The sequence below is a fragment of the Simochromis diagramma genome, unplaced genomic scaffold (genome assembly GCF_900408965.1).
Source record: "Simochromis diagramma unplaced genomic scaffold, fSimDia1.1 OVJJ01000302.1, whole genome shotgun sequence".
Taxonomy (NCBI): Eukaryota; Metazoa; Chordata; class Actinopteri; order Cichliformes; family Cichlidae; genus Simochromis; species Simochromis diagramma.
This window is the reverse complement of record NW_024386792.1, coordinates 9,774,566-9,796,603: the sequence shown is the minus strand read 5'-3', so window position 1 is coordinate 9,796,603 and position 22,038 is coordinate 9,774,566. Positions and strand designations below refer to the sequence as shown.

The window sequence follows — 22,038 nt, the reverse complement described above, 5'->3', positions numbered from 1 at the left end:
ACAAATACAGATTATGGTGAGAAGTGTAACATATTCTCAGTGTGATGGCTCATAATCGACCGAAATATAGGTTTAAGAGACATAGATGTAGTTAGATGAAAGCAAGACAACAATTTTTCGGTTATCCTCACCTCGCCGGTAGCAGAGGAAAGGAGGAAAGGACGACGTCACCACGCAATTGTACGTGCCACCAGCAGGCATTACCAGACGATCGAGGAGCGCATATTTTGGATGTAAATATTTGAACAGAAGTGTCGCAAACCACCAAAAAGATTCCAAAAGTTAAAGAGCAGCGTTTTCTGTTGTTATTTTTTACTGCAAGCTTTTCAAACATTTTATTTAGCTTTGCTGCATTCGAGTGGCATCGTACAGTCTACATTCAGCACTCCCAGAGAGGCGTTCACTGTCACTTCACTGCAAAGGGATTTCAACATTATAACTGATGGGCGATTTCGCTTACTTAAGTATTGTATAATATTGAGTATTGTCTCTCAATTTGAATCTGATTCAATTTGTTAAATAGTATTTAAACATGTTTTCATGTAAGTCCCTCTCAAATTATCATCATTAATGGCCATCTTTTAGTCCATCTGTTGCCTTATTTTGTTTTAGAAATTTTTTAATGCTGCCATAATGTTATGTTCCAGCTCGTCTAGTCTTCATTTTAAAATATATCTATAACCCATTAAGTTCGTAAAAAAAAATCACCTACGTTGAAATTTTAGCTCATTTTTTTTAAAGAATACTTTCCAATTCTGTCCGCTTCACGTGAAGCACCAGACCAAAGCAGTGGTTCGCCGAGGTGCTATCCCAACGTTAACCGCCTGCTAGCCAAAGTCATGGCGCTACTCAAGCAAAGTTGTTGCGTAGCGGGTCGTTTCTCCACAAACCACCTGTGGCTGAGTCCCAGATGCATCCCACACGTGAGTAGTTAAATTCACAACTCAGTCTAACAAACTTTGGCTCGGATAGTCTATTAACGGCTCCAGCCGGTGAAAAACTCTGACTGCGGGCTTCCCAGCTGGGTCTGTCAGGAGGCCTCTGACAGATTGTATGTGTCTAAGCGAATATGTAGTTTAGTAGCCGGAGTCGTGACCACCTTGTCAGTGTGAATTGCCGTGTGTAGAAACACAGAGAAGCTCCTGAACTAATCGTCAGTGTTGCTCTGCAGGTTTACACCAGCTGCTTATCAACCAGACCCTCCCCGGAGAGAAGTGACAGAAAGAAGGAGCTGCTCAGAGACGACGGGCCTGACCTGCAAGACTTTATTTCAGGGGAATTATCTGAAAAAAGCAAGTGGGCTGAGTACAAAGGCACCCTGAAGAGACAGAAGGGAGAGAGGTGAGGCTTCAGGGCCCGGGGAGCTTGAGCTTGGGTTTGAGTCCATGTTAAGATGCTGGCATGTCTGAGTTTTAAACTCATGATCCCTGACAAAAATAAACAGACTGCATTTCACTTATAGCAGCTGTTGGATTATTATACAGGCCGACTATCATTTAGTATAGAAATCAGCATCTGCACGTTTATTTTGTTCTGTTAATGCACACAAACAGAAGCTAAGTCTCTGAGTCCAAAACTTCATTACAAACACTGCTATAAGCAACGCTGTTAAAGCTTCAGTAAAAGCTAGTCAAAATGTTTACATTAAACATTCAAATGGAAAAATGGATTTCAGAGGAAATATAAAAGTGTTTGTTGGATAATTAGCTGTTGGCCTGCTCGGCTCTACCATAAAAGTGCAGACACATGCTATAGAGAACAGTTCAACACCATAATGAGCATTAAAGGCGAAGTCGACACATGCAAAAAGTAACGGGCGCTTGGTTAGCGCCCTGCAGCCAGTCACAAAAGACGCAAGTGAAGTTGAGATTAAGAAAACGACTGTTTAGTAGCAAAACACATCCAAATGCATGCAGGATTTTTCATCATAGAGCTCAAAATACAGATGAGGACAAAGTTGTTACATGTAGGGGCATCAGGCAAACCTGAGAGCCTGACACTAATTCTCAATGAGCTCTTCCCCGCACTGCAGGCTCTGACCTAGCAGGTTTCTTTATTATCAGTAAACGTTTTTTAGCAGTATTTAGACACAGATACTTAGAGATGAGAGCACTGTTAGACACCGAGCTGTCTGCTGTTGTTCCTGTCAGGCTGCGGCTTCCTCCATGGTTGAAGACTGAGATCCCCATTGGAAAGAATTACAACAGGCTGAAGAACACACTGAGAGATCTCAACCTTCACACGGTAAGTTTTCCGTCTGTAAGTTGTCAGGCAGCCCAGCTGCTTTTTGGCTGCTGTTAAAGAAATGTTTGAGGTGCAACTAATGTGATCTTTGAAGGTCTCCGCTGATTCACCTTCACACTACTGTAGCACTGACGCACTTATCAAAATATTGCAGTTTCTCAGCTCGCTGAACTCCCATGCTGTCTCACTGAACGGCACATGCTACGTTTTTCACTATTCAACCTTCAACAGAAAGGCTGAAAAATGTTTAATAAGATAAGAAAGAAATTTTGAAATTCTCGTGTAACAGCAGCCAAAACATTAAACAGCCCATGAAAACAGTTTAAATGCAGTAGGACAGCTCAAAAAATTCCAAAGCTTCCAGCACCCAGTTTGGATTTCAGCAGATGGCTGCCCCTTCCTGAGCCTGGTTCTGCTGGAGGTTTCTTCCTGTTGAAGTGTTTTTTGTGTTGTTGTTGTTTTTTTGCCTTCCCACTGTCACAAAGTCCTATCTCATAGGGGGTCATCTGGTTTTGGAGTTCTTTCTAATATTGTTGGGTCTTTACCTTACGATATAAAGCATCTTGAGATGACTGTTGTTGTGATTTATAAATAATCTGTCTGTTATCTCAGGTGTGTGAGGAGGCCAGGTGTCCGAACATCGGGGAATGCTGGGGAGGAGGAGAGTACGCCACAGCCACAGCCACCATCATGGTGAGTCTCTGCTGCTCTCTGAATTTACTTCCAGTTTTTGAAGAGGGCAAAGAAGCACTTTAATCTTTAATATTCACCATCTGTTCTTTTATGAACTGGCGCTGCCGTATCAGTGTTTTGTATTTGTCTGGATTCTTTGTTCTATTTTAGCGAGATAATGTGTTTGTGTGTGTAGCTGATGGGAGACACATGCACCCGTGGGTGCAGGTTTTGCTCAGTAAAGACAGCACGTCAGCCTCCGCCTCTTGACCCTGACGAGCCGTACAACACAGCCAAAGCCATCGCCGCCTGGGGACTGGATTACGTGGTCCTCACCTCGGTCGACAGAGACGGTACTAGTTTCTTACCTGACTGTATCTGCATGAGTCTCTTGCTGTTGTGCATCAGCAAGAATTACATGAGTGACGATCAACTGCATTGCAATAAAGGCACATTTGTAGAATTTAATAACATAAAGCTGTAAAGAAATCATACTGTTCTGGTTTTAACTTTCAGTTTACAAATACAAAAATGTCCACAAATTAAAGATAAAATTCAAGGCATTTTCAAAATATATTATATTATATATATCTTAGATTTTTCTTCTCTCTGTATTTTTGTGCAGATATTGCTGATGGTGGAGCGGAGCACTTTGCTAAGACGGTTACTAACCTGAAAGAAAGGTAAACACGACTCCGCCCCTTTTGGATTTATTACATTATCTGAATGTCTTTGTAAAAGCAACTTTGATCCTGCCTGCTAGAAATCCTCAGATCCTGGTTGAATGCCTGACTCCTGATTTCCGTGGAGACCTGGCAGCGGTGGAAAAGATCGCCCTGTCGGGATTAGACGTGTACGCCCACAATGTGGAAACAGTGCGCGAGCTACAAAGGTACTGAGGGATTTTTAATAGACTGTAAGTCCTCAGAGTCAAAATCTGAGCATCTAATTTCTAGTTCTGCCATTAGAAAGCTTAAATTCATGGTCATAAACACACATTATAAAGCAGGCTCGTGTGAAGTATTGTTAAAGTTAATAAAAACATGCAAGGTCGTTACACTGCAGTAACACATCTTGACCAGCAGGTGGTGCAGCAGAGACATTTCTCAGATGCACAGTGATGTTTGTCGTGTATTTACAGGCATGTACGTGATCCCAGAGCAAACTTTGATCAGTCTCTGAGCGTCCTGAAGCACGCTAAAAAGGTCAAACCGACGGTGCTCACCAAGACCTCCATCATGCTGGGGCTCGGAGAGACTGACCAACAGATCGTCAGCACTATGACGGGTGTGTAGTCCGCTGTCTCACGCACACACACATTATAAAAAATCAGACAAACTCTACAGTTTTCTGACAGGATGTCATTACAGAGTTGCGAGAGGCAGAAGTGGACTGTCTAACACTCGGGCAGTACATGCAGCCGACCAAACGCCACCTAAAGGTAAACACTCCTACTGCTGTGCTGCTGGCTACAGACACATTCACTCTGACTCTGTGCGTGTGTGTGTGTCTTTGGGATTTAGGTGGAGGAATATGTCACTCCAGAGAGGTTTGCCCACTGGGAGAAAGTTGGCAGTGATATGGGCTTCACCTACACAGCCAGCGGACCACTGGTGCGATCCTCCTACAAAGCAGGTGAGAAGTGATGTTAATAAATGTTTATTAGTATTTTTTGGATATATTAATATTCAACATGTCCAGCCAGTGTGCAAAGAATATTAAATCTCTATATGAAATCATTTTAGTTACATATTTTCAACTTTGCACTTCTAGAAACATATTATAGACTTTGTCAGATAAACATTGCAATTTTTTTATTTTTTTTAAAGAGACGATCAGGTGGGGAAAAGAGTGCCTAATGAAGTGCACAAATCATCCTCGTGACTGTCCAAAGCCAACTAAGCCAAAAACATTCAAATAAAAGTGGAGATATTAGGTCAGAGATAAAAAATAAAAACAAAACACTGTGATCAGGGATATCAACTATAAGCATAATTATATGATTACAAAGACAAAAGAGAGACAGTTAATTTGTTTCAGTTAAGAAGAGAAATCATATGTTATTAAACGTCGAGACTAAAGAAAAATCTAAGAATCTGACAAAGGTCACATAAGAGCCTAAAAACCATTTGTGTGGACTGGCTTTGCATTTTCAGACAAATTCAGCAGTAAAACTTGGGCCAAATCACTCAATAAAAATTTGATCAATTCAAGTGGTGGAAATGAGCTTCCTCTGAAGGGCGGGTGGGCTCCCCCTCAGAGACAGGAATGTAGAGCTCAGTCATTTGGAAGGGAATCGGTGTGGAGCTGCTACTCCTCCTCCTCCTAAATGAGGTATTTTAGGTATGTCCTATTTAGAGGAGGACCTGGGGCAGACCCCACAGTAGCCTTAAGAGGTTATCTCTCTCAGGTGAATTGGGAATGCTTCAGGGTCCCCCATGGAAGAACTGGGGTAAGTGGGCAGGGAAAGTAGGTTTGGGGATCTCTGCTTAGAGATCCTCCTGTGAACGGGACAAGAAGCAGAGGATGGATGAATTCAGTGCATTTCTTCTTTCTTTCTTTTTTTTTTCACAGGCGAATTCTTCTTAAAGAATCTACTGAAGAAGAGGGAAACAGAAGCAGCAGAATGAGGAGCCTGCTGTGTGCGTTCAGCTGTACGCAGTGACAAAATGAGCTTCGTCCGTCTGTAACGTAATGCACCGAATTAAAGTACAGCACAGGAAACATGTTTAATATTAGTACAATGTTTGTGGGAGGCATTAAATAAAGCTGCAGAAGTGACAATAACAGACTTGTAAGTACAGGGACCATACTCTAACTGCTGCTCTGTGTTCCCTGAGAAAAAGCCAAAGGGGTCCATTTTAAAGAGACTATCAAAGAACAAACAGCAGACACGTTGGGTAACCCGAGTGTCCACCAACTCGCCCAGCTGTCAGGAGCAGAGGCTGTAATTTGCTTCCGCTCCTTGGGGATTCCTAAATCCCATCCCTCGTCTCAGTGAACTTTGGGTTTTAAAAAAAAAAAAAAAAAGAAGCTATGTTGAGACAACGCCGGTCTCTGCGATTCTTTTGGTCCTGGTAGAGATCTCGCTGAGATGTTTCCATGTTTTACACAATCCTTTTATTACCCATTATTCTTACAGATGCATCTGGAGATCAGCACACTGCATTCCTATGCAGTCCTATGCTAAAGGCTGATCTAAAGAACTCCACACAACAGTTTCAGTTATAACCTCTGGTCTCCTCCCCCCTACAGTAAACACCCCCACAATGGAAATACACTAGTACAGTGGCCAAGGGTGCTGACACCCTGACCCCCCCATCTCCTTTTAAGGTAGTGTCCCTTTGCCTGCCCCTCACCCTCAGTAACTCTTGCTTCCTGGCCCAGGTTGATTGTCCTCCTGCCCTGCACCCCAGTTCTTTGTTCCCATTCCAGGCCTTCTTACACCCATTAACAGCCATATTGTAATATTACAATCGACCCCAAACTATATTCTCTTTAACTATGATTTATATAAAGGAATCTATTCTCAACAGCTACTGACCTTTAACAGTGGGTTCTGTTCATGATCACCTTGTTGTGGAAGCTTTCAATTAAATAAAGCCTACAGACGAGCAGTAGCTAACATTCTTTAATCAAAACACAAAGAAACAGACAACCAAGTTGGTGGAGAGCCTGCATGACCGCGGGGCAGACGGTCAGCAGAGTCTCCCTGAACCTAGCATGGCTCCCAGTTAAATACCTTCTTCAGGAACAAAAGGCAGTACACAGCTGTTTCACACCTTAAGGTTCACACTCCCTTGCTACCTACCAGAGTCCTCGAAGAAACAAAAGACTCTTCCTGTGGAGTTGTCTGCTTCCACCAACTTCCTTACTAGACCCCCACCATTTGTCTTACTGTATGAGTGTGAGACATGTTAAAATCCAGTGGCACCAAGGCATTATACAATAAAATAATGTGATTAATACATAAGTAAAAGAAATTCCTATACAATCTTCATGTCTGCTTCTTTAGAACTGATTTAATGAAGCGGGATCCTTTTTTTTTTTTTTGATCAGTCTTGTGATACAAAAACAAGAAGCACCATCCATCCTGTACTGTGTGTAAGAAAGGTACAAAGCAAGGGCAATTAGCCTCCCAGCAGGTAAACGGGTGGCAAAAGATTTTTTTTGATACCCGTGTATTTGCTAAACAGCCAATTTGGAAGAAAGTGCACTTTTTCTAGAGTAAAACAGTTTAAATGTCACAGCTGGACAAGAAAGATGTTTGTGCTGCACACAGATCAGTTCAAATGTACATTGATATTTATAGAAATAAAAGTCTTAAAAGTCACATTTTTGCGGTTTGTCATTTAATTTTTTTTTTTATTATTACTTTTGAAACAGACAAAATAACAGAAAAATTAATTTACTTGCATTGGCCCTTTTGAGTAAACAGCCACAGATATTGAGGACAGACTAACATACAGTAGATTTATAAAAAAATACTATAAGTATAAAATTTGTGTTTTAGAACAATAGTTGATTGTACAGTAAATATAACACTCAGGCTGATAGTGTTCATCAGAAATCAGTCCAACAGGTGTACTTGACATGTGAAATGTATAAAACTAACCACATATGGAATGCTTTAATCAAAAACAAAAAACAATCATTCACGAATTTTGGATTCAAGGATCAGCAGCTCTCATCCAATCTCCCCACACACACTGTTCATCGGGCATGATACAGCATCTGAGGGAGAAGGATCTGGATTGTTTCACCAGCTACAGGGGGGAAAAGGCTAGGAGGAATCTGCTGCATGTTGAGTGATGAAGAAATGAGTTTCAGACTTTTGCTTTGCTGGTGGGAACGTCGCTGGCAGTGATTCGAGGACCAGCAGCTGCTGGAGTGTAGGGGATTCGTGCTGGTGTCACCTTTTTACCGATGGTCTCGATCTGCAGACAGGAAAACAAACAAAAAAAAAAAAAAAAAAAACTTAAATACTTTCTTTGTTCACACAGATTTGGATTTTTACATGGAGGGGTTGGAACTTTTTTTTTTTTTTTTTTGTAAATCTTACCTGGAAGCCAAGGCTCTGGAGATGAGGGTGAAGGTGGTCCAGCACTCTGCGGCCATCAAACATGAAAGCCGGCTTCAGCATGTTCTTGTAAATCTTATCGTAGTCCAGTTCCTGTGGTGGGATTAAGCAGATATGACTATTAAAATGTTTTCTCACATATTCCTCAAATACGAAGCATTTAAAAAATAAAAGTAGTAGTAAAATGTAACTGGGACCTTAAACATGTCCCACTCTGTGCAGATGACCAATGCATGAGCGCTCTGGCAAGCCTCATAAGGGTCTGATGTCACAGTCACCAACTCAGACACTAAAAATGAAGAACAGTTAAAACAAATTAGTGTGAGTGAGTGCTGCTTTAGTTACTGATAAAGCAACTGAAAGTTACTGAGATCTCAGTGGCATCTAAGAGAAGCAATATCTAATGTGGTTCTCTCTGCTACAGCTGCCACGCCCGCCTGCTCTTCACACCTGCTGTTTGTGAGGGACAGCCAATCAGAAGAGAGGAAAGACAAACACTTTCTGCACCAGGGCCCAGTAAAAGCCAAACAATGATCATTTTGAAATGTGAATTGTACCAAAGTTCAAGAATGAAAATATGGAGCAGGAATGAAGCAAAAACAGGCGATGTTTAAGAAGTTTAGTCGCTTCTGACATGGTGTGTCCCTATCCTATCTTAGGTTCTCTTGAAAATATCCTTTACACCCACCCAAAGATAACATGGGTGGGTGTAAAGGACATGATATACTTTGTTGGCATAAATTCTCCCCAACAGACGATTTGAACTATTACAGCACAGTCAGAGTTACAGTTTTATAAATCTTATTAAATACATCCTGGAATTCTGGTTTATTTTCAAGTCCTATCAGATTTTATTATCAGAAAAGGAGTAGTCATTTAATAGTTTTGATCTTAAAGGTGTTTGATTATAACATCATTACCTCTGCTGTCTGCATGTAAAGTGTCAAGCTCAAGCCCGTAACCAGTTTGCTTAGCAATGCCCTGTACAAAGGTAACACCACCCACAGAGCAGCATCTCTATAGCTCACTTATTACCACATTACAGTCATGTTTATTTAAGCTGTCTGCAGCCAGGTACTGAAGTGAGCTAAAGGTGTCTTTACACTAAACCACCTGGTTCACTCATACAGACATGAAGTAAATCAGGGTGTTGACAAAAATAAACTACACAATGAGTTTTTCAGTACTGCACTGGAAACTGCAACCTGCAAACTGCAAACTGCAAACCGCACACACACCTCTCTCTGGGTTGTCCTCGGAGATGCTGGGCTGGGAGAGGTCGTGAATGATTTGCTCTTTAAGGACTTTGGGGTCATAGATGAACAGCTTGGCGCCCTCATCCATCAGGTACTTAGAAATGTAGATACTGGACGACTCCCTGGAGTTACACAACACACGTGCACACACGAACACCTTGATGTCAGCTCCAATCGAGGTTACAGTTCACAGAAGCACATTAAAGCAGTCAGCAGTGACTCTGCAGGTTTTGTATGTACAAAGAGCAAACCCAGGGTTTGAAATGGGCTCTTCATTATCCTTTCATACACTGAGGTTTATGATTAACAAAAGTTTAACAAAGCCATTTCAAGTGAATCAAAACGGGAAAGAAATGGCCAAAATAAAAGGAGGAGACCCACCTCGTGTCACCCGTGTCCTTTTTGAAGGAGAAGCCCAGCAGGGCGATCTTTTTGCCGGTAACAGTGTTGAAGAGACAGTCGATGATCCTGCAGGCAAACCGTCGTCTTTGGTACTCATTCATGTCGATCACCTTAAAAAAATAAAAATAAAAATAAAAAAAAAAAGTGCTACTGTCACTACTCAGTACTAGATGTACAAGTTTTTTAATTGGAGATAAACCGTTATGTCCAAAATGTTCTGCATTGATTTTGCCACAAAATCTCCCTTAGCCTAAGGCAAAGTGTTCAGTCATTCGGGAGAGGCTCTGACTTCAGCCACTACTCCTCCTCATCTAAAGGAGCGTCGCTCTCACCTGCTGCCAATAGGAAGCCACTTCAGGCAGGTTGAGGGCCTCGCACAGATACACCAGATTCAGCACATCCTTCTGGAAACAGCTTCCACCAAAACCTGTACGAGGCATCAGAAACAGCAAAGAGATGAACGGGAAACATTCGTACGTGTTCAGCGGATGTGAAAACAAACTGTCTCACCTACGCTGGCTTTAAGGAACTTGTTCCCTATTCTCTGGTCCATGCCGATCGCCTTGGCCACTTCCTCCACGTCGGCTCCAGTGGCCTCGCACAGAGCACTGATACTGTTGATGCTGCTGATTCGCTGTGCCAGGAATGCATTAGCTGCCTGCACACAGACACACAGGAATACTCGTTTAGCTCTGTGATAAGGACAAGTACTGTGATAATCACTTACACACTTCTCATACACCAGGCCACTCAGTGATGACAGAAGGAGACTCACAAATCCAATTAAAAAAAAGTTTATTTTTTATCAAATGAACAAAGACCTGAAATTGAGCCGTGGTGTGTGTAATCAATGTGATCCGTAGTGCAAGTGAATGCATGAGTCAAGAGATGGTGCATTCAAGGACATTTAGTCCAACAAGCAAACCAAGAAGCCACAGAAATCAAATGTGACTCAGGGCAGGAGAGACGCCCAGCAGCTAACTCCAAGAGCTTTTATAGAGCACTGGCACTGGGCGAAGATGTTACTGAATGGAAACATTCAGCCAGAGCGCTTCTCAATTTCCTGCATAAAAGGACCGCTTCACAGACAGACTGAAAGGTAGGGTGGAGTGGATCGTCTCACACACATGAAATAAATAACTAAATACAACGTTTTCGCTAAATGAGTAACAACTAGCTGATTAAAATTGATCATAGAAATTAACTGACAGCACAAAGTAAAAGTTGATGTCTTAATAATTTACGCAGTTTATTTTCTACAAAATAAACTGCGTAGAGTTCATCTATCTGACCCTTTTTCCATGTTTTATATACCCTTCAATATACGGATTAAATAAAGAGCAGCTATTTGGAAACAGATTAATAAACAAATCTAATCTATGTAGTTCTGGTAATTTATTTTTTTATTGACTGTTAAATATCAAAAATATTAATCATGAGATATTTTCCAAGAAAACTGGCCTTTCTTTGCAAACGATTAATAAATTGCTACAACAACCAACAGATTTACGAAACTGTTCTCTGTGGTCGACCTCACCCAGAGGTTCACTCACCAGCTTGGAGAGCTCAGATGACCACGTGTTCGTGGTGATGATGCGCTCCTTGGGGACCCAGTGCTCATATACAGCACACAACGCTCTGATCGCCTTTTGACCTTCAGCAGTCTCATCTCCACCAATCAGGACGCGGTCTGGCTCCTTCAGATCCCGCACCGCCGTTCCTTCTGCGAGGAACTCTGGGTTGGACAGCACCTGAAGCGGCAGCACAACTTTAGAAACAAGCAGCCCAGCAAAGGTCGGAGAGCTTTGTTCACGTGACGGTACGCACTTGCAGGTTGAGGCTGGGTTTGGTGTTGGCGTCAAATATCCGTCTAATGCTCTCGGCGGCGCGCACTGGCACCGTACTCTTCTCCGTGACAATCTTGTAGCCGTCGGACATCTCGACAATGCGCCGGGCGCACGCCTCGATGAACTTCAGGTCAGCTGCGCGACCTTTCCCCATCCCGTAAGTCTTTGTTGGGGTGTTCACCTGGAGGAGTGCAAGGAGAGGTGCAGTTTAATTATGTCAGTGGGCCAAACAAGCAAAAACGGTGTGTGGTGGAGAACCCTAATGAAATTTTGGTCGATCATTATCGGCCTGTGTTGAACTGTATATTTGGAACAAGATAGAAACTTAATGCAGAAAGGAGAAAAGTGGAGTAAATTAGAAACTGTGTCATTACAGAGCCGTTACAGAGTGTTCTGCATAGCATGTTACATACGTTGCTGAGAAGTTAAATAATAAGGCCACAATCTCCTCTTTTAAATACAACTGAAGACTGACAGACATCTTTCACTTCTATTCAACCACCGAATCCAGGATCAGTCGGGCTCTAGGGCTGTGTGTGTCTGTGTGTGTGTGTGGAGCCAAATGATGGACTCACAGAGATAAAGACGAGGTCTGCGTCCCTGATAGCCGAGTCTATGTCTGTGGAAAAAAACAAATTTCTTCCTCTGCATGATTCAACCACCTCCTTCAGTCCAGGCTGAAATGGGAGGAAGTGAGAGGCCGTGTTAGTAAGACAGCAGGAAAAATAAACGTGAAGAGTGCAACACCAGCTCACAGTGACCACTGACTAACCTTAAACTACTCACGATGATGCAATACACTGTGGTCAGAGTTGACGTAGAAAAGTTGCAACACAGTCTGGAAGTAATTTAGGTTTCATTTTGTCCATGAGGTGGAGCAATGTTTAACAAAAACATTTGCCTGGAACTGTTGCCTGGCTACACCTACTCCTTTAACACTTTAATGAATCTGAACACTTTACTGCTTTTCTGAGATGCTGAATATTAATCTCAAGCTGCGCATATCAGGATAATAGCCTATGACCTACTCCTGCTGGTTAAAGTTTAACCAGATCTCTAATAATTAATCCTGTCCTACTATCCTCAGCGCCACGTTTTTTGTTGTTGTTGTTTTTTTGTTGTTGTTTTTTTTTAAATAATGGCACGCTACCTCATAAATGGGCAGAGTGTCAGAATTCCAGGCCTTGATTCGGGACTCGTTGACGTCCACAACAGTCACTGTGATTTCCGGGCACATCTGGGCGATGACGCTGCATGTTGGGCCTCCTACGTAACCCGCACCAATACAACAGATCCTCTTTATTTGAAACATCTGGGGAGGACACAACACAGAGCTATAAAGTTATCAAGTGAACGCAATTCCCTGCAAATAAAGAGATAAAGTACCCATCAAGCAAGCCTTATTTGTACACATTTCAGGGCCTGCCAACAGCTTATCAGTGGGTTTGCCAGATAAGAAAATAAGAGGAGGGGGTCCCAAGGAGTCCTGGACAGCTTTTTCTCCAAATCACTTAAAAAGCAATTTATAAGGATTTGAAGATGAAGAGTAAGTAGTAATCGATGATCTCACTCATAATTTCAGCTCCATAACAATACAATCTTTGTCAACAAAATCTTTTTTAAAAAAATGAATTTGCTATCATGAAAGTCGGTATGTATATGAAAAAACTGTGGCTCAAATAGTCGAGGACAAACCATTTTAACAGCATCTCAAACATATTTCTAATAGTTTAAACATTATAGATCCAGTTTCTCTGCAGATGATGACTGGAATATTAGTGCATAAGAAGCAAGTAAAACGCTACCATCCAACTATCAAAATAACAGAAATTTACAGTAATGACTAGTTCCGTCACAGGAAAATAATTGCTTTGCTGATGCCTCAACTTTACAAGTCAGGTAAGCTGATTCCCTGTTACACTCAGAGGGGAGTGGCTCCTCCCAAATAATTAGATTTTCTGTCTAAAATCCTCCTGCGGGAGTACTTCACCTCCTCGGTGGTGCCGCGGTAATAGTTGCCAGGTGCACCGTTGTAGCCTGGTGGAATATAAAGAGCCTTTTATTGCAGCTCAGCCACGTCAAGCAGAGATGAAAAATGAGCCCTTTATCGGTGATGCCTTTCACTTAGTTCGCGTTAGCTGCCCCGCGTTGATGTGGCACATCGACAGGAGAACGATGAAGCTACTTTAAGTTCTGTTCCTTCAAACAGGGAGAACTAAACACGAAAATGAATGAGTGGGTGAGTGTTTGTTGTCAGCGGGTTAGCTAACGGTTCGTTACCTCTGCCAGCTCGACAGTCTCTGAACTTCAGTAATGCGCAGACTGTGTTAGCTCTTCCGCTAAATGTGTCCTGTCCCGGCGTCAAACCCACGGCCACGGTTCCGTTACACACGATAAATGAAAGCAAACCAGAGCTCGATGTATAAAAACCACACCAATGAAATCTCTGCCACAACTTTCCTCACCTGGACCTCAACCTAAAGTGAAGCGCTTCTTCGGAGAAACCACTATTTATTTACTGGTCAGACTTCCGGCATCATACCTTCAAAGTAAAAGCATTTTTCACCGTTATATAGAGAGCTGTGGTTAGAAGTTTACAGTCATCATGGACATGAATGTCATGGTAGTTGTTCTTTTTCCGAGATGAAATAATTGTATAGTATCCATCTTTCATGACTTAAGACAGCAATTATTCGACTGACCAATTCTCAGAACAATGCAAAGCTCCATGGAACTCAGTGGAGATCTAAAAGGGAGAATCATAGCTTCATAGTCAGGAAGGTCTCTTAGAGCCACTTCTAAACAACTGCAGATTCCAGGGTGATTAGTTCAAATAATTGTACAAATTATTCAAACGTGTCACCACTTTGCCAAGGTTAGGACGAAAACCCAAACTGTCACCCTCTATATGAGATGAAATTGGTTCTGATGTTCAGCAACAACCCAGAGACCACTAAGAATCAAGCCTGCCATGAAGAAGAACTGCTGGAATATCAAACCCCTAACCTCAACCCTGTTGAAAATTTGTGAACTACAGTTAAAAGTCAACTCCATGCCAGGAAAGCAACCAATTTAAAGTTGTTTTTTTAAACCATGTTTAGAATTCTGTCAAATAAATGAAAGAAGCTTGAAGCATTTCTGAGATGCTGTATTTGAATCTCAAAGGTGAGCATATCAATACAGCCTATGACCAACTGCTGCTAGTTAAAGCTTTACCAGATCTCTAACAATTAATCCTGTCCTACTATCCTCAGATCAGCTTTTTAGATAATGGTATCATGAATGAGAATTAACGGGACCCATTGACCTCCACAACAGTCACCGTGATCTCTGGGCACATCTGGGCGATGACTCTGCATTTTGGGCCTCCTACATGTCAGTTAATTCTCTAATTCCATTTGAGCTGTGAAAATAGGAGCCTGTGTAAAACAATTATTAAATATTTAGTTAAACCCCCAGAATTAAAACAGGAAGTCTGCACCTCAAAATCTACTGTGGTGGTGTACAGAGGCAAAATACAAAAACCTGTCTTCCTCCAAATACTTATAAACATAACTGTGGGTGAGAAGTTATTAAGTAATTACTGAAATGCCCTTACAATACAAAAAAAAAAAAAATCATTTGCAGGTTTGTGAGTTCTTCTTAACCTGAAGACAAAAATAAACATTAAAAGGGAATCAGCAAAAACAACAACAACAATGTTAACTGCTTTACTGCACATTCTCATGTTAAGCCCTAATTGTCTGTTGTTTTATTGAAAATTTTATCTTAACTTTTAATTCTAAGTTGTTTTTCAACTGTAATTTCAATCATAATATGATATTTAATTGGGTGTAACGTGTCCTTGAGTGCCTGTAAAGGGCCTTTAAATACATTCATTATTATTATCATCATTATTATTATTATTGTTATTACATGCTAAAGCATAAACATATTTATAAAAATAATCAAATACAATTTTAAAAAATTAAATACATGAATTTTTCCTTGACATATCACAAAATCATTCTGTCCCACAATTGTTTCCAATTTTGCAAACATCTGAGTTAGAAAACATATAAAAATATAAACACACACTAGATCTGCTGTCTAATACAAAATCATATGAAAGTAGCTATCAGAGGACAACATACATTACTAACTTGCATTTGCAAAAACATGTAACATAGCACCAACAGACATTACACGGGTGTTATGTTACATTTTATTCGTCATCTTCGAAACGGTATGGTTTTATTTGGGGGGCTCCATGGTGGAGGTGGGCTGTCTCCGAGTATCTCTTGTATCCGTCTCTCTTCTCTGCGTCTCTTCTGCTCTAGATCTTTTCTTGCCTAAAGAACAACAAGAAAATCTGTGACACTAGCAACAAGGACAAGGACTGCTCACACATACAATATATTCAAAAATACTAGATTTGTACACCTGATAACAACGCCTTATACAACCAGAAATTAAGAAGACCGTGGAACAGTGGTGTGAACCTCATATTTAACTTAATAAAAGTTCAAATCAATTATGTATGTAACGGGTAGTGACAGGGATGATGTGATCTCGTCTCTATAAATTAGTCTGAACATCGAGGGGGAAGATGGACTTCAGGCAGACAAAACAAAGCTCTGAGTCAAAGATCACGCCCATTATGATCTCAAGACACGTGTACAATTTCGTAACTGTGGTCTTGCTGTGAAAGCTCTATGAAATGGAGAGAGTTACTGCGCTACGAGTCACGCACATCCAAGGCAACACAACAAAAAACTCAGAGGTCAGGAAATGATTAATCAAAGAGGGAGTAAGGCTGGATATACAATACTGGGCAAAAGTCTTGAGCCATACCTGGTGGAATACCAACAAGCTTGAAAGTCAATATTTCATACGAATACTTTTAGTACTGCATGGTGATCCACAAGAAAAAACAAAGAAATCCTCTAAAAATGAGTTCAAAAATGTCCAGCAGACCTTCAGAAAGCCTGGAGATTTATCACTCAACACCAAGTCTGGCTCCTTGGAAGCAAAATATAAACAAATGAGGGATGGATCAACAGTTTTGCACAGTACTGTACATATTTAATTTGAGCTTTATGTGTAAAATGGAGGCTCATTTGGCCAAAAAGTTACACAAACAAAAAATATATTTAGATGCTGATTTAATCTACAATCTATATAACGTAAGGTTCTGATCTTATTAAGCTATCACACTTTTTTTATTTTAAAAACTTTCAGAAAAAATTCTCAGAAACAGAATGAGGTAAAAGCATTAAATCAGAAGAAATTCACTACATTTTCATTAAAGATATGCTGAAACAGTTGGTTGAACGTTCAGATTTTCCCCTCCTGAGCAGTGAAATCTGTCAGTGCCATCTAAGTAGTCACAAAAGAAGAGTTCACACTGGAGCCTGGTCGCGACTGCTAAGCGAGAGACCATCTGTCTCATGAACAAAAAAGGATGCGGCGAACAGCACCTCAGATGCTGATAATAATCATTAATAATTCTACTTACCAGCCAGTTTTCATACACCTCTAAAGCCATTTTATCTCTTTCTTCCTTCATGTATTTCTCCTCCTCCGCTTTATTTTTGATTTCTTTGCGCTCTGATGTGAATTTGTCATCGATAACTTCTTTCTTCTTTTCACACCTTAATCATGTTTAAAAAGAGGATTAAAAAATCAGTATACATGACTTTTCTGTGAGGTTTTTAGAAATAAACAGTGGATGAAGATCTGAGCTTTGACTGCCATCTGGTGGGCGATATTTTTCAACCCGGCACCATAGCTGTTACAAGTTTTATTAAACATATATGCACATTTAAATCTATGTATTACCACCACTAAAAGCAAAGCTCAGTCATCTTTTGGATCTGTTGTTCAGACCATTCTGCAAAAAATGAATTCTCAGTGCCTTAAAAAAAGAGATATCTCTTTTCACCACCTTTAAATAAATGGGACAAATTAATAATGAATGATTTCCACTCACCAGTTAGAAAAGGCAGACCTGCTGTCCCTTTTTCTCGCCTCCTCCTGTTCTTTGTTTTTAAGCTTCAATTTATTTTCAGCCTCCTTTTGTTTTCTGTAATTCTCTTTTAGCAGATGATCGTGCTCACGTTTCCATTTCTCAAACACCTTTAATTGTTATTAAAATACCAAATTAACCTCACGGATACACACAAGCAATCTCATTATAGGTGTCAGAGTGATGTATGCTTTTACCTGTTGAGCAGTCTGCCTTTTTTCTTCTTTCTCCTCAGCTGCTTTTTGTTCTTTTCTAATCACAGCTTCCTTCTCTTTGGCCTTAGATTTGAGGCTTTCTGCCTTCTTTTTCTTCCAAGCCTCATAGAATGCAACAGCATCTTCTTTTTTAGCCTCCTCTTCCTGTTTGTTTTTTGAAAAAAATTGAAGAGCATCCATGTAATCTTTAAAGCTTGTACGGTGCTCTGTAGTTTGTCTAAAACACAGATGACTCACCTTTTCCTTTTTTTCTTTCAACATGGCCTCTTTCTTCTTCAGTTGCATGTTCTCCCTCGACTTTTCCTTCTTCTTTTTGAGCCATTCCTTGTAAAAGTGAGGGTGGATTTTACTGGACTGAGAATGTGCTTTTGATACTCTGAGGCCCGCTTAACACATACACACATTCATTCAAATCTAAATGTTCAATGTGCAGTACATTGTTTTCTCCCAACAACTCACACGATTACGAAACACTCTTTTAATTTAGATTAGTAAAACCACTGCTACTCTATATTTAGCTGCATGGTTCTTCGGAGCAGTGCTGAGTAAGGTTTTCATTGTCTTTTATACACAGACTTTTAACTGTAGATATAAGGGTACGTCACAGTGCTTTCCTCCACTACATGGCTGACAATGTAAAAAAACACTAGAAAAGACAACACCCTCAGAACCACACCGACCTGATAAATGGCAGCTCGGAGGGAATCTGCTTCTTGTGGCTGAGACTCTTGTAAAGAGACTTTACGGTCCAGAACTTTGAGAGACCCCAAATACTTGGACTCCACTTTCCTGGAGCATGCACTCTGAGATCTTGGAGTGGTCTTAGAGTGAGAACTCAAAGTCCTAATTTAAACAAAACAACAACAGAAAGGCCAGCTAAGTGATCAGGTCTGCTTCACACATAGAGCTCTGCTACTGCAGCTTGATTACCAACCTTGCTTCAACAGATTCCTCAGAGACATGAGAGAGATGAGCTGAGGGATCTCCTGAGCATCCCTGGAAGACAACAATGCACAGACTGAGCTCTTAGACTCTTGAAATGGAAGCAACCGGACTTGATTTTAGTTCGTGAAGATGTTTGACCTCTCATCCACAAGGCTTCTTCTATGTGTTCAGTCTGGAATGCAGCGTAATGACGCATGCCTTGATTCATACCTTCAGACCCTAATGTGACCTTTAATAATTACAAGGTGGGTCAACAACTCTCAGGACCACCTCCAAGAGGACGACCTCGCTATAGGTTAAATACACAGAATTCTCCATCAGTTTTTAGAACATAAGAAGCCTCTTGGATGACATGTGTAACGTCTTCACAAACCTACAAAACAGTCTTGTTGCCTCAACTCAAGCGCTTAAGACTACCATCAGCCGAGTGACTGAAAACCCACACAAACTGAAGCTGGAGCTCTCCTCAGAATAAGCTGTGATTCATTAAAAAAAACTAAACTTCACAGCGACGTTACACAGTGCAGAATATGTCTTACAGTAAATTCTTCAAATGATGTGGAGTAGTTCCTCTCCTGCTCTTTGCTGTCATCAGAAATAAAGCCATCTAAAACAATAAAACAAATATTAAGAGCATTAATTAGACATGTAGCAAAAATATTGGTTATTTTCTTTTGACTTTTTAATGATTATTATAAAGTGGATTGATTGATTTTTCTCCCACGGTAGGTTTAAAAAAAAATATATATATATATATTTAAACAACACATTTTTCTACATTTTTCTAAAGTCCAGATTTTAATGAATATTTTTTGTGTTAAATTTTGCTGCCCAAGTCAGTGCATAACTAATCAATAATTGCATGCAAACTCCAATACCTATAAATATAAAAGTATTTTTATTCTCGTCTTCCTTACGATTTGCTAACGTCACACCATATTATCTGTAGTTGCCCTTTTTTAAATGTCCTGAATAAAAAGAAAAAAAGGTTCTGAAGATTTTTTTTATGATCATTACCTTTCGATCCAGAATCAACAGTGGACTTTGTGAGGAGTGCAGACCGTGCACTCTTATTTGAAGAGGGTGAAACCGTGTGGTCTCCTTCTGTCCACTATGATGAAACAACATCACAAACATCCTCTGATTATGAAAAGTTTCATTTTAGTTTGTAGCTTAAAACACTGATTAACAAAGCACAGCTGGACTGCAGCTCCTTACAGCTATGGTGCCAGATGTATCAGTTGAGAGAGGAATTGATACAGAAGAAGTCTGAGGCCTGCTGAGATCCTGAAAGTCTTCAGCTGGCTTCTCTGAAGTGTGAAAGCTCAATCCTAGGGTCCTTTGCCGGGGTTTGGGTCTTGGTGGCTCCCTCTCTGAAACACTATCTGAATAGTGACAGGTGTAAATCTAAATGTAAAATCTGCACTGATTCCTGATAGCAGTATTGTGTATTAAACTAAACAGACCTGCTGAAGCTGTGTGGTTCAGGTCACATGTTGATAACTGTGAAGTCTGTGAGCTTTCTTCAGCAGCAGAGCTGCTCTTTTGCTCTGGCCCTGGAGTTTCCACCACGCTGCTGTCAGATGGTAACGGTAAAGGCATGTCCAGGAGAGTATCGTCTGATGTTTGGTATGACAGAGATTTACTTGAGCTTTCTCTTGTGATCTGAGGATCAGCTGAATCCACACGAGCATTTTTAAACTGTGCGTCATCTGTGGAGCGTTGTGAAGATGCTGACCCATTAGAACTATCACGTGCAGCCGTGTGTGAGTCTAGGGGCTCGTTTTTTTCTTGTGACTCTGATGCAGTGGTGCCGTTGGAGGGAGAGCTGATTCTTTTTGTTTTCAGGAATGAAACTTTCTTTGTCCTCCTGTGTTTGTCTTCATCATCTGAGAGGTCAAAGTTGTTAATGATTTTGGCTTTATTCTTCCCAGCTTTGAGAGGATCTGTCTTCTTTTTTCTTAATTTAAGGAGTCTGTTTAAAAAATCTGAAAAACGAAAAGATAAACTGTCAACACACTCTTTGTTGTAGTCTTTTTTTTTTTTTTATCAATCATCTTCTTCCCTCCCACCCTACCCCTAGCATCCCTTTCTGTCACATCAACCCTCTACATGTCCTCCTTCACTTACATCTAGGCAGCTCTACCTGCAGCATCCTTTATCCAGTGTATTCACTATCCCTCCTGTGCATGTCTTCAAACCATCTCAACCTTCTCTCTAGCTTTGTCTCCTGACAGCCTAACCCAAGCTGTCAATCTCAGTCGCTCCCATTGAAAATCCCAACATCTCCAGCTCTGCCACCTCCAGCTCCACTTCCTGTCTATTTTTCAGTATAACGGTCTCTAAACCATGCATCACAGCAGGTCTTACGTCCATCTTTTAAGCCTTCCCTTTAACCTTCGCTACTATCCCTCTGTAACAAATGAACTACTCCATTCACTTAGAGTCATTTTTAGATATAATAACGCTTTTTCGTTATACCATCTTCATCTTCTTCGAAGTCGTCAGAGTAGGAGTACTGATCTGTCTTGGCTTTGGTCGCCCTGGCAGAGACAGCAGCCTGGAGTTCATCCTAAAGCGACATAATTTCAGGTTAACATGATTCTCCTTTAATAATCAGGTTTAACTGAGCCGCTTATTTCTTATTTTGTTTAGAAACGGTCCTTACCTGAAATGTTGTTCTTTTAGATGTTTTCGGACTTTTTGAATAAGCAAGAGTGCCGTACTCCTGCTCGGTCATCCTAAAGCTGTAAACAGCTCCCTAAAATGCTAGCTGGGGTTCATTCGCTCGAGCTAATTAGCCTCTAAACATGTTATTAACCTCCCGTGCTGCTCTTCAAGCTTAATCACCTATTCTATACATATTTTATGCCGATGTATAATGATACACGAGACCCTAAAGCCACGCTAGCATACTGAAGATACTGTGGGCTAGCGAAGTTGTTGATGGTAACCCAGGGAAACAGACGGACAGTTCCGTTTTAGCACTGCGCATGCTCAGAAGACTTGTTTCGGAAGGAATATGTTTATTTAATTATTAAAAAGTCTAAACTATTGTGCTCAGTGCTTGAGTGACATGATTCATAGTTTTATAGTCCAAAGTTTATTTAAAAGTAGCAAGAAGGCTAATTAGAGATAGACTATTTAAAACCTTCCTGCCGTGTTCAGGTCAAATCTGACCGATTTACAAATGTAAAAACTCCTAACTATTGTGTTTTACATCCGATTTCCTCGAGGACTTGTGGTATCCTCCACACTATGCACTTGAACATCTAAAAGTGATGAGCACCTCTTTCATTGAATTTTGAGTTTTTTAGGAAATTAATGGGAATCCACCCCTCACGCCCCTTTGGCCTCTGACCCCCTGAAT

At 40.8% G+C, this 22,038-nt stretch overlaps 2 protein-coding genes across 5 annotated transcripts; one reads left to right on the top strand and one right to left on the bottom strand.

The window, feature by feature from the left end:
• Nucleotides 1-779: 779 nt before the first annotated feature.
• On the top strand, nucleotides 780-5,946 carry lias (lipoic acid synthetase). Its single transcript, XM_040024314.1, has 11 exons — nucleotides 780-923; nucleotides 1,172-1,341; nucleotides 2,151-2,244; nucleotides 2,857-2,937; nucleotides 3,113-3,269; nucleotides 3,542-3,599; nucleotides 3,680-3,808; nucleotides 4,058-4,203; nucleotides 4,287-4,357; nucleotides 4,440-4,551; nucleotides 5,491-5,946. Exons 1-11 carry the CDS (start codon nucleotides 840-842, stop codon nucleotides 5,544-5,546), a joined length of 1,158 nt encoding a protein of 385 aa, XP_039880248.1. The 5' UTR covers nucleotides 780-839; the 3' UTR covers nucleotides 5,547-5,946.
• A 977-nt stretch (nucleotides 5,947-6,923) lies between these two features.
• On the bottom strand, nucleotides 6,924-21,769 carry ugdh (UDP-glucose 6-dehydrogenase). 4 transcript variants are annotated; one of them, XR_005694833.1, is made up of 14 exons: nucleotides 21,337-21,769; nucleotides 21,150-21,240; nucleotides 20,135-20,656; nucleotides 19,887-20,053; nucleotides 19,686-19,779; nucleotides 19,208-19,275; nucleotides 18,658-18,719; nucleotides 18,404-18,566; nucleotides 17,961-18,047; nucleotides 17,706-17,867; nucleotides 17,473-17,618; nucleotides 16,999-17,134; nucleotides 13,782-15,832; nucleotides 13,492-13,538 (listed from the first exon to the last, which is right to left on the bottom strand). XR_005694833.1 is itself a non-coding variant. In XM_040024304.1 (12 exons), the coding sequence occupies exons 2-12, from the start codon at nucleotides 12,811-12,813 to the stop codon at nucleotides 7,743-7,745; spliced, it is 1,491 nt and encodes a 496-aa protein (XP_039880238.1). In that variant the 5' UTR covers nucleotides 12,814-12,835; nucleotides 13,782-14,003; the 3' UTR covers nucleotides 6,924-7,742. The 4 variants fall into 4 exon arrangements, 3 of the variants coding, with proteins under 3 accessions (XP_039880238.1, XP_039880236.1, XP_039880237.1); XM_040024304.1 differs by lacking the exons at nucleotides 13,492-13,538; nucleotides 16,999-17,134; nucleotides 17,473-17,618; ... (8 more) ...; nucleotides 21,150-21,240; nucleotides 21,337-21,769 and adding exons at nucleotides 6,924-7,853; nucleotides 7,979-8,089; nucleotides 8,194-8,285; ... (6 more) ...; nucleotides 12,077-12,178; nucleotides 12,652-12,835 and having other exon boundaries at nucleotides 13,782-14,003; XM_040024302.1 differs by lacking the exons at nucleotides 13,492-13,538; nucleotides 16,999-17,134; nucleotides 17,473-17,618; ... (8 more) ...; nucleotides 21,150-21,240; nucleotides 21,337-21,769 and adding exons at nucleotides 6,924-7,853; nucleotides 7,979-8,089; nucleotides 8,194-8,285; ... (6 more) ...; nucleotides 12,077-12,178; nucleotides 12,652-12,813 and having other exon boundaries at nucleotides 13,782-14,003.
• Between the last annotated feature and the right edge of the window lie 269 nt (nucleotides 21,770-22,038).